The sequence below is a fragment of the Anolis carolinensis genome, chromosome 2 (genome assembly GCF_035594765.1).
Source record: "Anolis carolinensis isolate JA03-04 chromosome 2, rAnoCar3.1.pri, whole genome shotgun sequence".
Lineage (NCBI taxonomy): Eukaryota > Metazoa > Chordata > Lepidosauria > Squamata > Dactyloidae > Anolis > Anolis carolinensis.
This window is the reverse complement of record NC_085842.1, coordinates 34,109,240-34,124,441: the sequence shown is the minus strand read 5'-3', so window position 1 is coordinate 34,124,441 and position 15,202 is coordinate 34,109,240. Positions and strand designations below refer to the sequence as shown.

General features: G+C 38.5%; 1 protein-coding gene across 3 annotated transcripts in view; it reads left to right on the top strand.

Annotated features, from left to right (window-relative positions):
• The first annotated feature begins 793 nt into the window (after nt 1-793).
• The window catches only part of iho1 (interactor of HORMAD1 1), a 46,914-nt gene continuing 32,505 nt past the window's right edge, over nt 794-15,202 (top strand). For 2 of the 3 annotated variants that reach the window (XM_062973756.1, XM_062973758.1), the window contains exons 1-2: nt 794-1,198; nt 6,924-6,994. In XM_062973756.1, coding sequence (XP_062829826.1) covers nt 6,939-6,994 — 56 coding nt within the window. In that variant the 5' untranslated portion in view covers nt 794-1,198; nt 6,924-6,938. The remainder of the gene's footprint in view (nt 1,199-6,923; nt 6,995-15,202) is intronic. The other variant, XM_008122614.3, reaches the window with a different exon arrangement.

Sequence of the window (15,202 nt, the reverse complement as noted above, 5' to 3'; positions counted from 1 at the left end):
AGGCTTTTCCTTAATCCCTCCTTATTATCCTAGATCAGGGGTCCCCAAACTAAGGCCCGGGGGCCGGATGCGGCCCTCCGAGGTCATTTACCTGGCCCCCGCCCTCAGTTTTATAATATAATATATTGTATATACATATAATATTGATAATCATATTATAATGTAATACAATATAACACTAATAATACCATATAATAATATTGATTATGTATTCTATATTACATATAATATTACTAATAATATTACAGTATAGTGGTATAGTTCAATATAGTAATATATAATGCTAATATTGTGCTATGCTAATAATATAATATATTGTATGTACATATAATTTGTAAGCCACCCTGAGTCCCCTTTGGGGTGAGAAGGGTGTGATACAAATGTAGTAAATAAATGCAGTAAATAAATAAATAATAATTAAATACATTTTAGACTTAGGCTCGCCCAAAGTCTGAAATGACTTGAAGGCACACAACAACAACAACAACAACAACAACAACAACAGCAACCCTAATTAACTTGACTATCTCATTGGCCAGAAGCAGAAGCACACTTCCCATTGAAATCCTGATAAATGTATGTTGGTTAAAATTATTTTTATTTTTAAATATTGTATTGTTCTTTCGTTGTTGTTGTTGCTGTTGTTGTTGTTTCTGCATTACAAATAAGACATGTGCAGTGTGCATCAGAATTTGTTTGTATTTTTTTTTTCAAATGATAATCCGGCCCCACAACAGTCTGAAGGATAGTGGACCGGCCCTTGGCTTAAAAAGTTTGAGGACCTCTGTCCTAGATATTTGCTTATCCAAGCTTCTGCCGGCCTGTTTAGCTTGGATAAGTGAGACTCTACTGTATATATATATTCCAATCAACAAATTAAAATAGCAATCTGCATTCATTGTATTTGGATACCACTTTGATTCCTGTTTCCTATACAGAGATATAGATATTAGATATATAAATATAATAAGATTACCCACTCCAAAATGGAAGGTTTCCGAGCCATGGAAAGAGGATGACACCATCTTTGGGCGGGAAAAGAAATGCCTTTACTGTTACAATCAAGGGATTGACACTGGTTTGAGGGAGGAGCTTAAAAAGGGACTAATTTTCTATGAGGAAAACAAAGGAAGTGGAGGTGGAAGTGTTGGCATCGTCCTGACAAGAGACTTCCATACTTGTATTGTTTTTCCCTGAGGTAAGACCTCGTGAAGACAAGAGCGGGTTCAGGGAGATAATTGGTCTTAATGAAAGGGAGATGGAAGGGCCTCTGTTTTCTCCTCGTTACTTTTTAAGACCCAGACACGGAGCACAATTGTTTAAAAGTTTACCTGAGGCCCCTTCCACACAGCTGAATACAATCCCACATTATCTGCTTTGAACTGGGTTATATGGCTTTGTGGAAGGGGCCTCAGATAACCCAGTTCAAAGCAGATATTGTGGGATTATCTGCCTTGATATTCTGGGTTATATGGCTGTGTGGAAGGGCCCCGTCCACACTGCCATATAAGCAGATAATGTAGGATTTTATTCAGCTGTGTGGAAAGGCGCTCAAATAACCCAGGCCCCTTTCACAGAGCTGTATAAAATCCACATTGAACTGGGTTATATGGAGTGTGGAGTCAGATAACTCAGGACCCTTCCACCCAACCCTATATCTCAGAATATCAAGGCAGAAAACTCCACAATATCTGCTTCGAACTGGGTTTTCTGAGTCCACATTCGGATAATGTGGGATTTTCTGACTTGATATTCTGGGATATAGGGTTGTGTGGAAGGACCCTTAGAATATCAAGTCAGAATAACCCAAAATATCTGCTTTTAACTGGGTTATCTGAGTCCACACTGCCATATATTCCAGATCAAAGCAGAAAATGTGGGATTGTATTCAGCTGTGTGGAAAGGGCCCCAGTTCAAAGCCGATATTGTGGATTATCTGCCTTGATATCCTAGGTTATATGGCTGTGTGGAAGAGCCCGGAGTGAATTTGGGCGTACTTTTAAAATGATTAGAAAGCAGGCACTGAAGAGAATGCTGGGTGCATCTACACTGCAGATTTAACGCAGTTTGATACCACTTCCACTACCAGAACTATGGCTGCTATGGAATCCTGAGAGTTGTTGTTTTCTTTGTCAGAGAAGGCTAGACATCTTGTAGAGCAAGAAACCCCATTCCATAGAAATGAGCCACGGTAATTCAAGTGATGTCAAACGGCATTAATTCCACACACCCTTGTTCCGTGGGATTGAGGCTGAGAGAGTGTGACTCAATAGGTTTCCATGGCTCAGGGGGGACTTGAACCTTAAGGCCCTTCTACACAGCTGAATAAAATCCCACATTTTCTGCTTTGAACTGGAATATAACGCAGTATGGACTCGGGGCCCTTCCACACAGCAATATAATCCAGAATATCAAGGCAGAAAATCCCACAATATCTGCTTTGAACTGGGTTATCTGAGTCCACACTGCCATATAACCCAGTTCAAAGCAGAAAATGTGGGATTTTATTCAGCTGTGTTGAAGGGGCCTAGGAGACCGCAATTTTGATAAATCCTACTAGGAAAGTCTTGTGGAAAATTGTCTTTAGAAGGCAATAAATTGGAAACAACTTAGGCAGATCACAACAGTGATGTTGTGAAACAAAGGCAAATCACAACAGTGTAAGAAAGAGTAGGCCTAGCTCCTGTATTTGTTATTTTAAATTTGAATCTGTCGGTGGTACAGCTCCAAGGCTGTACATATAGTGAGTCTTTTATTTTTTAAAGAAACCTGTGGCAACCAGTTGCCTCCACATTTATTATTTCTGGGGTGTGAAGTGTCACAGTACATTTGGCATTGAAATGGAATTTGTAATGATACAGTTCAGAATCTGAAATGTTTTGAAGACCCCAGGCTTGTTGTTTTTTATACTCTGAGAACGAAATCAAAATTTTATTACTTTGCACTGCAGCTGGACTGGCATTTTTCTATTGGATTTTGGACATACAGTAATTCACAACTGGAGAGAAGATCAATTGATAGTTAAATCTTTGCCTGTTATTTTAATTTTTAAAAACCCAACAACATCACTAACAGTGCAATTCAAAACATGTTTACTCAGAAATAAGGTATTGAGAATTTAATAGGAATTAAACTCAGTAAATGAGTTTAGGTTGTAGCCTAAGTGGTTCTGTCTAAAATGTCCAAGAGTGCTTTTTAGTTAGTCAACTGTCTTCTTTATCATACTGCAAATCACTATGACATCTCATCCATTTAATTAGCTTAGCTGAAAAAAAAATCCACTCTTTTATGATTAAAGAAGAGCAGAAGGTGAAAGCCTTTGGTAAACTCCTTTAAAACAAAAGTATATATTAGTAGGGCATTAATGTATTCAGCTGATAATGTATTTGTGTTTTACAATATATTTTACATTAATATATTTTACAAATACTAAAATATAAATGATAAAATACTACCCACATGGCATTCAGATATAAACACCGCAGAGCTTTCAGGGTTTTTTCCCCCATCGGATTTAGTTAAAGAACCAGAAAGATGTGACAGTCTTTTTGCTCTGTAAACAATGCACAGGTGTTGTTTATTTGTTGTGAAAGATTCTCACAGCTTTCCTTTGGGTAGAATTTCATTTTCTAGTTTTATGTCACATTTTCCCAGAATTCAAAACATTTCCCCCTATTGTTGGTAAAATACACTAAATACTGTACACATAAACCCCATACGCTGCTAATTTTCTACACTTCTTAGCATATAATTGTGCAAGTGTTGCATATATTTATTGGCTAGAACTTGTAACTTTGGTGATAAATACATGAAATAATGCTTACTCAGACATTACTGCACCACATCTGGGGAAAGGCTATTGCTCAATAGAAAGAGCTCTAATAACAACGGCTCTTCAACAGCAGTCTCATGAATACGAGCTATATCACCATATTCCAGCTATGAACGATTTGTTGTTTTAATGTTCTGTGAAAGCTGTATCCCATTGACTACAATGTGCAGCCCTCTTTTTAAAGAAAAGCTGAGGCTGCATCAGAACTACGGTACTCTGGTATGAGAGATTGTTTCTTTTATTTTTAAGTGCTCCTACAGATTGGTGTAAAACTAACGTTTATTCACTTATGCACATGACCTTTCTTTTATTTTGGGGTGGGTTTTTAAAAAATTTCCAGGAATAACTGCTCCTTTTAATTCCAATGCAAGTTATTTTTCCTATCCTGAGACAGACAAAGGGTTGCGAAGATGGTTTCTGATCTAACAGCCAAATTTTGTCTTTGAATGTTTCTTAAATTCTAAGATAGTATTAGAATGCAAAAGTGCCATTTTACTAATGTATTATAACATATCCAAAAAAGGATGGGAAAGGAGAGACTCTTTTATTCTGATACGTCTTAAAGGTAAAGGTAAAGGTTTTTCCCTGACATTACGTCTAGTTGTGTCCAACTCTTGGAGTTGGCGCTCATCTCAATTTCTAAGCCAAAGAGCCAGCGTTGTCCGTAGACACCTCCAAGGTCTTGTGGCTGGCATGACTGCATGGAGCACATTTACCTTCCCGCCAGAGTGGTACGTGTTGATCTGCTCACATTTGCATGTTTTTGAACTGCTAGGTTGACAGAAGATGGGCTAACAGCAGGAGCCCACCCCGCTCCCTGGATTCGAACCTTTCAGTCAACAAGTTCAGCAGCTCAGCAGTTTAACCCAATTGGGGGGCGGGGCGCAATTGGCAGTGGGAACAAAAAGCTGCTAGAAAATATTGTGGGGCAAGTGAAATTCTATTTGGATTTTTTTAAAGTCCAAGAACTACAGCATCAGATATCACATACCACAGCCTTCAACAACCTCTGACATTTTTGCCTTGTCAGGAAGAGCTCCATGAGTGTTTCAACGTGCAACTATTGGTTTATATACACTGTAGAATCATTGCAGTTTGACACTACTTTAACTGCAACAGCTCAGTGCTATGGAATCATGGAACTTGTAGTTTTACAAAGTTTTTAGTCTTCTTTTCCAAAGGCTGCTTGTACCTCATCAAACTGCAACTCCCATGATTCTATATCATTAGGCATGGCAGTTAAGGTGGTGTCAAGCTGCACCCTATAGGATTCATCATAGGACCCTTCCACACAGCTATATAACCCAGAATATCAAAGTAGATAACCCACAGTATCTGCTTTGCACTGGATTAACTGAGTTCACACTGCCATATAATCCAGTTCAATATGAATTTTATGCAGTTGTGTGGAAGGGGCCATACTGCTTTGGATCGCCTGTTGAAAAGCTGTGGGTGAAGGTGCCACAGCCTTTCAACAATAAATCCTTTTAAAGATTTGTTGCTTTAGAATGCCATGGCAATGAGCTCCTTGCAAAAACCAAGAAGCCCCACAAATCACATGTAGACTGAACAGTTTGTGATGGATAAAGTGATGTGTGAAAATAAAAGAAAAATCTTACCACTAATCTAGTTCTACTGTGGTACTTCGTATTTACTAGGGACTGTAAATACTAGCAGGAAATGGTGTTTTTTATTTTGAACTGAAAGATTTTGCAAAGCACTTCTATTTAAAAGGGCAGCTATGGAGAACTTGTGGCCCATAGAACTATTCCCCTTAGTAGCCATGGAAGCGATATAACATGGCACCAACAGAATTGGACTGGCTCTATTTTTTTAAAACAGTCTCAGAATGGTTCCATAAATATTAGTCAACTAAAGTTAATTGCATTTAATTCCATATGGTAAACACATGCTTAAATATTTTCTCTGGAAAATAGATAGGACTTAAAGTGCTTAGCTCTCTGAAATACATGCTATGTATGGAAACCAAATAGTTGCTTCTACAAAACTAATAAGGATTACAGGCTTAGCTTGCTGTAATTTGTTACACCCGAAAAATGTGAAACTCAGCTTTCCACTTCTTAAAGTAATGCTTTTTAAAAGATTGATGATTTGTTTTAAGGCAACTGTGACTGTAAACAGTTGCTAGGGAAGGCATTCTTTCATATTTATTTTTTTTCTCAAGATGTCTTGGTATCTCAAAATGCCAACCCTTCCCAATAACACAAAACAGATGAGACTTACAGAAAAAATCTTCCATCTGGAGTATTGCATGTCAGTGCTTTAACTCGTCATGCCCTGATTCCAGGATGGTACATTTTGTATTCTACCTCCTTGCTCATGTATCTTAATCTCTTCCCACACAGTCAACATCTTGCAGGCATTGAACATGTTCATTAATCCATATTGGGTTGTTGGGAGGTGTCTTTCTATTTAGGTTTTACTCCTAAATATGTTTATACTTCTTCAAATCTTAGAGAGCGTGCGTGGTATCATCCTAATCCTGTCACATACCCTTAAACATTTTCCAGTTAAAAACCAGGACATATCTGGTCAAGCAACATCAGAGTGCAGTTAAGATAGCAAAAGTTATTAATGAGGAGGAACACACATGCTAGTGTGTGTGTGTACATGCATCTATCCATATATATGGGTGTGTGTGCACATCGTAGCTTTTAAATATTAAAAAAACACCCATTCATATTTGTGGACACTAAGGTGGGATCCAAATACAATTAACACAGCAGTATCTATCTGTGTTAATTGTATTTGAATATCACCTTGATTCCTTTGTTTCGTTTTCTCTCTCTCTCTGTATATCTATATATATGTGACTGTCTTCCTTCTCTACAGATTGTATCTGCACTGGAGGCAGAAATATGCTTTGTTTTCAAAGTTTCATCAGGATAAATATTTGAAATGTTTCACCAACTATGGTAACCACCTTTTGTTCCAGAGGGCAGCTGTCTTGTTTCTTTGTTGAAGGGAAAAGCCGCTGTTGGCATTGATGTATTTTTGAAACTAGATACAAATATATGAGAAACAAAACATGCCACACTACAAACTTGACCTGTCTGTCTCTCTTTCCTAGTAGACAAGCTTAGAAATGAATGTGAATCTGTGGAATATCAAAGATTTATTTAGCACTCCCACAAAAATGGGGTAAGTTTTTTGACATTGCTGTAGCTTTGTTATCATAATGTTGTGTCGCATCAGCATCACACAGTTCAAGCAGTATTTTCTGAATCTGTCATGCAAATTATAGTTAGCATAATCCAGGAAGTGGACAAGGGAATTGATAAATAGGAGGCTGAGATGGGCAGGAAGTTGTGGATGCAGAAAAGAGAGTATATCTAGGCACATTCCTGTCATCCACACTAGATTGACTTGGGTGTCTTAATGGTGTCTGACATAATGCACACAATCTAAATTAGCTCAGATGTGATCAATTAATAAATTAATCACTCAGTTACTTAATCCAGATGATCATGTAATAGCATTGAATCATAGAAATTCAAGAACTGTTTTGTTGAATCAAACCAAGTTCCAGCACACTGTTTCTTACAGAAGTGAGGCATATGCCTTCCTTAAGAAACTCTCAAGAGGACCATGACATTGTTGTCCTTCCCTTGTCTGCAGCACCTGATATTTATAGGGTATATCTGTACTACTTCGGTAATTAGATGCTACATTTAGGTTTCTGTCATGATTAATACAGAAAATGTGGAGGCATGCTGGGGATAAGGACACAAATATCTGCTCAGGAAAGTTCTTGGTTTGTCTTGCGTAAATATAATTATCTGACCTTATACCACTCATGGCAATTATTTCTGAATATCAAAGACATTTCATAATATCTGGATTAGCTCCCAGGGGAATACTGTCTTTGCTAGTAAAGTAAAAAGTAGCTTCTGTCCAGCGAAGCTGTATTAACAAGAATTTGTTAGCCTATTTAAGAATTGAGAAAGAATACAATACATGATGATGCAAAAGCCCACAGCCATGTGATTTTTTTAAAGAGTCACTAGTAGGTGGAGAAAGATTGCATTGTTGGGTTGATATGACTAGTATTTATGGCAATGTGCATGTAAATCCATAAATTTAAGTTGACATGTAATTTGCTATTTTTAACTCATTGCAAGAACACAGATCTGGTAATATGGTTTAATTTTACTTGAAGGGGAATATTAAAAAGCACAAAAGATATTGCTTGTCTGCCAGATCAAATTACAGCATTGGAGGGTTTGCAAGCTATTTATCACTGTGATTTCCCTTGTGCTATTTACAGTAGTGAGCTTATTATGTGAAAAGGTCTCTCTTGTATTGATGTAGATAGTCCTGAAATGAATCATGACGTTCAGAATATAATTTACTTATTGTTCAACTGTGTAGCATATTTCACTACATTTATGAGTTTGGATATTTCATTAGGAATCATACAGTTAGCACCTAAATCTAGAGTTTGACAAAATAAACTTTTTTCCTGTTGTAGATAGCCAGAGAAAGACCGGGGATGAATTTAAAGAGGGGAAGGAAAGGAATGAGTAGAATAGAAATCAATGCAGAGTTATTCTAGACCGATTTCACAAAAAGTACACTCAATCCTCTATTGTACTTTATGAAGAATTTGGTTCCCTATAGTGTACAATCTCAATAAGACTATTATTCAAGTCTGCAGATTTACCAGTACTGAATTGCTGCCAGTATGTTTTGCTGTGATGGTGTGTGAGGAACAGAATTAAGACAAGACATGACAAGAAATTAGTAATAGGGTAAATTAAGGGAAACAAAGTAGTATTTACCTCAGGCAAGCAATGTAGTAGAATTTTTCAAGACAGATAGTGACAACAGAGTTAATATGGATACAGTTAATTTCCTCTGGCATGATTTATCTTTTAAATAAACATGTCTTGCTTGACTGTGTTAGCATCTAGAAAGCTTCAGATTTCTCCCTAGAAAACTCTTGAGTTAAGCATGCTATGTTCATAAATAAATTGACTCTTCCCCAAAAGTTATCCTAGTATATGGATAATACACAGAAACTTTAAAGAAAGCAATAGAGAAGAAGATATCATGTACAGGGAGCTTGCTTTTCCTGAATGTATTGTATATCAACCTTTCCTAGCCAGATGCCCTCCGTGTTGCATCACATCTCTACCTTGTGTTTAGGAGCGTGGTGGAGTCTCCTTTTCTGAAGATTTTTAAACAGAGGTTGAATGGCCATCTGCTAGGGATGCTTTGATTATGCGATCCTACATGGCAGGGGGTTGGACTGGATGGCCCTTGTGGATGGCCCTTCTAGCAGTTGGATTATGTGGTCTTCTGTAGCAGGAAAGAATTTGAAAGTGTTCATGAGAAGTGCTTTCTTTTCCAGCAAATCTGGAAGACACCTGGCTAGGGGAGAATAAACTAGGTTCTTCCACCAGGAATGTGAGGCATATTGTTCTGTTTGGTCATACAGAATCAAATAATTTCCAACCCCCAAAAAAATTTTGTGGGAAAATATTTGTGGTAGCCTTTAGGAAGGAGGTTTTAAGGTGGTGGAGGCTTTTCTAGTAAGATGCAAGATGATTAAGCAGGTGACTAAGGGCCTTTCCAGACAGTCCTACAAACCAGGATCTCATCCCAGTTTTTCTGCTTTAAATTGGGCTATATGAGTCTGCACTGCCAGATAATCGGGGATAAACAGAAAACCTGGGATCAGATCCTGGGATATAAGGCCTGTCTAGAAGAGCCTTAAGATATCTGGATTGTTTCAGAAAACTTTTCCTAGACTTAGGCAAGCAGACACACAACATAGCTCTTGCATTGGGCATCTTCTTTGCTTTTGCATTCTAATTATATCATAGATTAATAGAATCAAATCGATGGCAGGTGCTTCACCTGGCTATCTTGCCCCAACTCTCTGCAGAATCTCCAGCTTCAGCATCCCCAGCAGGTAGTTCTCTAGTCTCTTTTAGAACTCCCCAATCTTCTCTGCACCAAGATAAACATGCTCACCTCTTTCCTCAAATGTGTTGTACTCCATACTTCCTATCATTCTTATTCGCTGTACTCTGAACATGTTCCAGTTTGTCTTTCTTAAAACAAGGTGGCCATAATTTAACACAGTCATCCAGATGAAGACTGATTAGTGTAAAATATGTTACTGTATCTAATCAAATCTAATGCTCACATTTTTAGCTAAATTGCCTTTCCAAAATTAGGGTGCTCATTATGTATTATGGTAATCTTAGTGCTGAGCCAAGGCACAGGGGGAAGCTACTTCAGAAGCACCTAGAGTAGTGGTCCTCAACCTGGGGTCCCCAGATGTTTTTGGCCTACAACTCCTAGAAATCCCAGCCAGTTTGCTAGCTGTTAGGATTTCTGGAAGTTGAAGGCCAAACAAATCTAGGGACCCCAGGTTGAGAACCACTGACTTAGAGCTTCTACTTGATGGAAGTCATCTCTAATTTAATCGCCACTGTGCAATGCTATGCAATGCTGGGATTTGTAGTTTGGTGAAGCATTACCATTCTTTGGCAGCCCCCATGACCCCATAGCATTGAGCCCAGGCAGTTAAAGTGGATTCGTTCTACAGCATAGATGCACCCCAAAGTTTTATTGCTTTCGTGTTCTAACACTGTTGTTTTTAAAGAAGGAATTATAAGCATGCAGTTTATGTAATGCACATATTTTTTGGCCCAATTACAAAGAGTGCACTTTTTGCCACTGCACATTACACTCAGAGCAAGTACTATTTTTGGTTTCAGGTTTTTGAAAATTGAAATGCACTTTAGATTTGATGTTGCATTAGACTTGAGTAAATACGGTACTTGCTTCAACTTGAAAACCATACTTCAGTTAATGTAGGCTATAGTAGCATTCACCTTTTTTGCTGCTCCATCATACTACTTAGTATTCAACTTATGATCAACAATAATCCCTAGGTCTTCTTCTCATGTAGCATTGTTGAAATATATATTCTCCATCCTATGTCTGTAAATTTGTTTTTCTGACTGAAATGTAGAATTTGTCTTCATTGAATACCTTTTTGTTAATTTCTGCCCAAGAGGGTTAGTGTGTAGTCCAAAGACCTAACAATTGATGTGGAGGAAACTTCCTTAGAGCATTGCCCATCAGTAAAAGGTGTTTAACAGTGGAATATGCTGAATTGGATTGTGGTGGAGTCTCCTTTGGAGGTTTTTCAACAGAGGCTCGAAGACCATCTGTTGGGGGTGCTTTCCACAGAAGGTGGAAAACTATAACATACTAGAAGAGATATCTGTGTCTGTGCCATAACTAATTCTGAGCAGGAGAGGGAACAAATATATCCTAAATAAATATTTGCTCCTCTGCACCTGCCTTGATTGCCAGGCTCCTATTTCAAGCAAAAGTACTTGTTAGAGTGAAGTTGTAGCGTACTGGTCTGAGCACGGCTGTCTCATGCTTATGTCAATAACCAGCTTACATGGGGAGATTTCTAATAGTAAATCTGTTGTAGATTAGCCCCAAGCCCTTGGCTCGTTGTTTTGAAATTTCAATTTCCATTACTAATGTAGGAAAGAAGAAAAGGACATAGTTGTGGGTAGTACTGAATCCTTTTTTGGAATATAATTTGAGTAATGCATGCATCTGGAACACAGCTGAGCTCTTAGTTTGATGTTATTATATTTAAAGCAACATTTGCATATTTATTACATTTCTACAGTCATATGCTTCCTAGTCATTTTTCCTGATGTGTCAGTGCTTCTCTTCCAATATGGCTGGCATGCTATAAATAGCAGAGGTAAAAAGAAAAAGAAAGTACTGTTTCATTAGAATTGGGCTCCTGGCATCCGATATGCATGTCAGTATTTGAAAAGCATTATATGAAAGACACAGAAAAGGAAATGACCAGACATATAGTAGAAATCGAAATTAATATGTTCCATTGTATAGCAGATAGATGATTAAGGATGCAGTAGTAAAAGAAGAAATGTACATCTTAATGCTGGCTCCCAGTGACAAAGAACTCTTGCCACACCTTGGACTATACACAGATATATATTCTTTCCTTTCCTTACTTAATTTATCCATACCTCACAACCTCTGAGGATGCCTGCCATAGATGTGGGCGAAACGTCAGGAGAGAATACTTCTGGAACATGGCCACACAGCCCGAAAGACATACAACAACCCAATGTACATCTTAAATATAGAATGGAAACTAGTCCAAAATACTTTGTTGCCTAAATCAGAAATTAATTGGGTACACGAAGTTGAAAATTTCTCCCCTATTCCTGATAAAAATACAATACCAAAGTCAATAGTAACACTCTAATGCCCTTTCATGACATTCAAAATCTGATGCTAAATGTCATCACCTTGTCAAGAGTAGTCAATGGATTTGTTGCAATGAGGAAGGCAAGTGTATCTTGAGTTTACCACTGCTGCTACTGCTTATTTGACAGCAGTAAACAACAATGACCTCCTGCAGTTACTCAAAATTGGTTGGGAGTTCTGTTAATGCTCTCTACTCTAAAGGGGCAGTGTCCCACAATTTGAGCAGCTGTAAGAATAAAGCAAACACCTCGGCCATTCCTGGATAGAACTGGCAAAGTGAGAGAGAAAATGGGAATGTGTGGACATGATGGTCAACATTATTTCAGTGATACATACAAGTGTAAATGCTGCCTGCATGCATATATATATATTGGAGGACAGGACACAGGGCTATTCATTTATCCTTATCCTTATCCAATTTTTTCCCTGGTAGCTATAAGCCTAAAATGGACTGCTGGTGTTCACTAATGGGGAAGAGAAGGATGGGGAAGGCAATTAATATGATGAAGGGAAGTCTGAGCTTGAAGACTGTGTATCTGCATTTACCCTCCCTTCACCCAGATAAGACCAGCCATATCTTCATTATCTAAATCACCCTCCTTTCCTCACTGGTAATCAGCAGTAATCCCTCCTGAGGCTTGACATCTGCCAGGGCAAGAAAAATAAGTGCGGGGGAGGGGGGGGGAATTAACAGAATAAGGAATATAATTGCTTTGATATGGATCTGCATGGGTAGAGTGTTGTTGTCTGCCTGCTTGGTGTAGTATCTCAGCCAGTGAAAGGCAAAAAAGTTCAAGAGCATAGAATCATAGAGTTGGAAGAGACCTCATGAGTCACCCAGTCCAACCCCCTGCCAAGAAGCAGGAAAATCGCATTCAAACCACCCCCGACAGATGGCCATCCAGCCCCTGCTTAAAAGCCTCCAAAGAAGAAGCCTCCACCACACTTCAGGGCAGAGAGTTCCACTGCTGAACAGCTCTCACAGTTAGGAAGTTCTTCCTAATGTTCAGGTGGAATCTCCTTTCCTGTAGTTTGAAGCCATTGTTCTGTGTCCTAGTCTCCAGGGCAGCAGAAAACTAGCTTGCTCCCTCCTCCCTATGATTTCCCTTCACATATTTATACATGGCTATCGTGTCTACTCTCAGCCTTCTCTTCTGCAGGCTAAACATGCCAAGCTCTTTAAGCCACTCCTCAGGGCTTGTTCTCCAGACCCTTGATCATGTTTGTTGCCACCCTCTGGAGACGTTCCAGCTTGTCAACATCTCCCTCCCTTCAATTGCAGTGTCCAGAATTAGACACAGTATTCCAGGTATGGTCTGCCCAAGGCAGAATAGAGGGGTAGCATGACTTCCCTGGATCTAGACACAATATTCCTATTTATGCAGGCCAAAATCCCATTGGCTTCTTTAGCTGCCGCATGACATTGTTGGCTCATGTTTAACTTGTCCACAAGGACTCCAAGATCTTTTTCACATGTACTGCTATAGAGCCAGGCATCCTCCATTCTGTATTTTTGTATTTAATTTTTTTTCTGCCTATGAAAAAATGCAGTATGAATGGAGTGATCAGAAGACAGATGCACACAGAAAAATAGTAAAAGAAAAGAGAGAGTAACACTGAAAAAGAAAGATGGATGTAATGTATAAGCTCATAGGGGAAAGGAGATCACAACTACATCAACAGCTACTAAAACAGAATACAGAGGAAGGATGAAGCAGGACTATGAAGATGGGTATGGCACAGGCATTGCTGATGTGAGAAAAAAAAACTCTTGAAAAGATGAGAGGGTAAGAGGTTAATGTGTATGAAAGAGAAAGAGAGAGAAAGAATTAGACCAAGCAACTGGAGGAAACTAGAGGTTCAAAGATGACCTAACCAAAATGTAACTGGTTTAATTGAATCAGAGATAGTTCTATAGATAATTGGGTTAATTTTTGATATTTGATGTTTTCTACATGGTGTAAATAATATGCAGTATGACTGCTGGATCCATGAAGTATTTGTTCTGACCTCCTATGAGTACCTGAAACTTTGGACAATAACAAAATTTGCATTTTGACTATACTTGGACCAGAAGCATACCAAAAGGAGTGAATAATTTAAAAAGAAATGCATTTCATGGCAATAGCAGGAATTAAAAACCCAGCAATACAGAAAGCATATGCTTCGTTTGTTTCTTGCACATAGGCACAGCCAGGCAGCCTTGGTTCCCTTCATGTGGCCACTTGGCTGCTGAGGAAGCATGCTGAGCAATTGAGCGACAGTGGAGCAGCTTCATGACAGGAGCTAAGGCAAAGGCTGGCTGGCATTGCAATTCAAGTTATTCAAGCTACCAACTGGTAGGAATAAGTAGGAGAAATGTCTTTCCAGGTGTTGATACAGGCAGTCCCTAAGTTACAAATATCCGACTTACAAAAGAACAATGTTGAGACAACAGGAAGTGAGAGAAATCTACCCCTCAGAAAGGAAATTCACTCTTGTAAGAGTTATCGTGGGGAAAGGTGTCTCCATTGAAGCTTTATCACCAATCCTTGTTTCTACAACAAGACTTTTTTTTCAAAATCCAATTCTTACAGGGATAGAAAGTGAGGTGAAATTTTCAGAACTGGGGCACAGACAGCAAAAAACAACAACAGCAACAACAACAACACACCACAAGTGTGTTAGCCCTTCCCTAGGCTATCCAAAGCTTGTATGTATTTGGCTAGAGTTACACTTTAAATGTACCTTTTCCGATTTGCATACAATTAAACTTAAGAACAAACCTACAGAACCTATCTTGTTCGTAACTTGGAGACTGCCTGTATACATTTGTATGGAATCATGCCAATAAAAATACCACATTTCTTCTATCCTAAAACACCATTGATTGTAAGGCCCCACCTACACAGCCATATAAAATCCATATTATCTACTTTGAACTTGATTACATTGCACTGTAAACTCATATAATCCAGTTCAGAGCAGGTAATGTGAATTATCTGCTTTAATAATATGGATTATATGGCATTATAGATCCTGTATAAGGTCCCTTCTACACTGCCATATAAAATCCAGATTATTGGC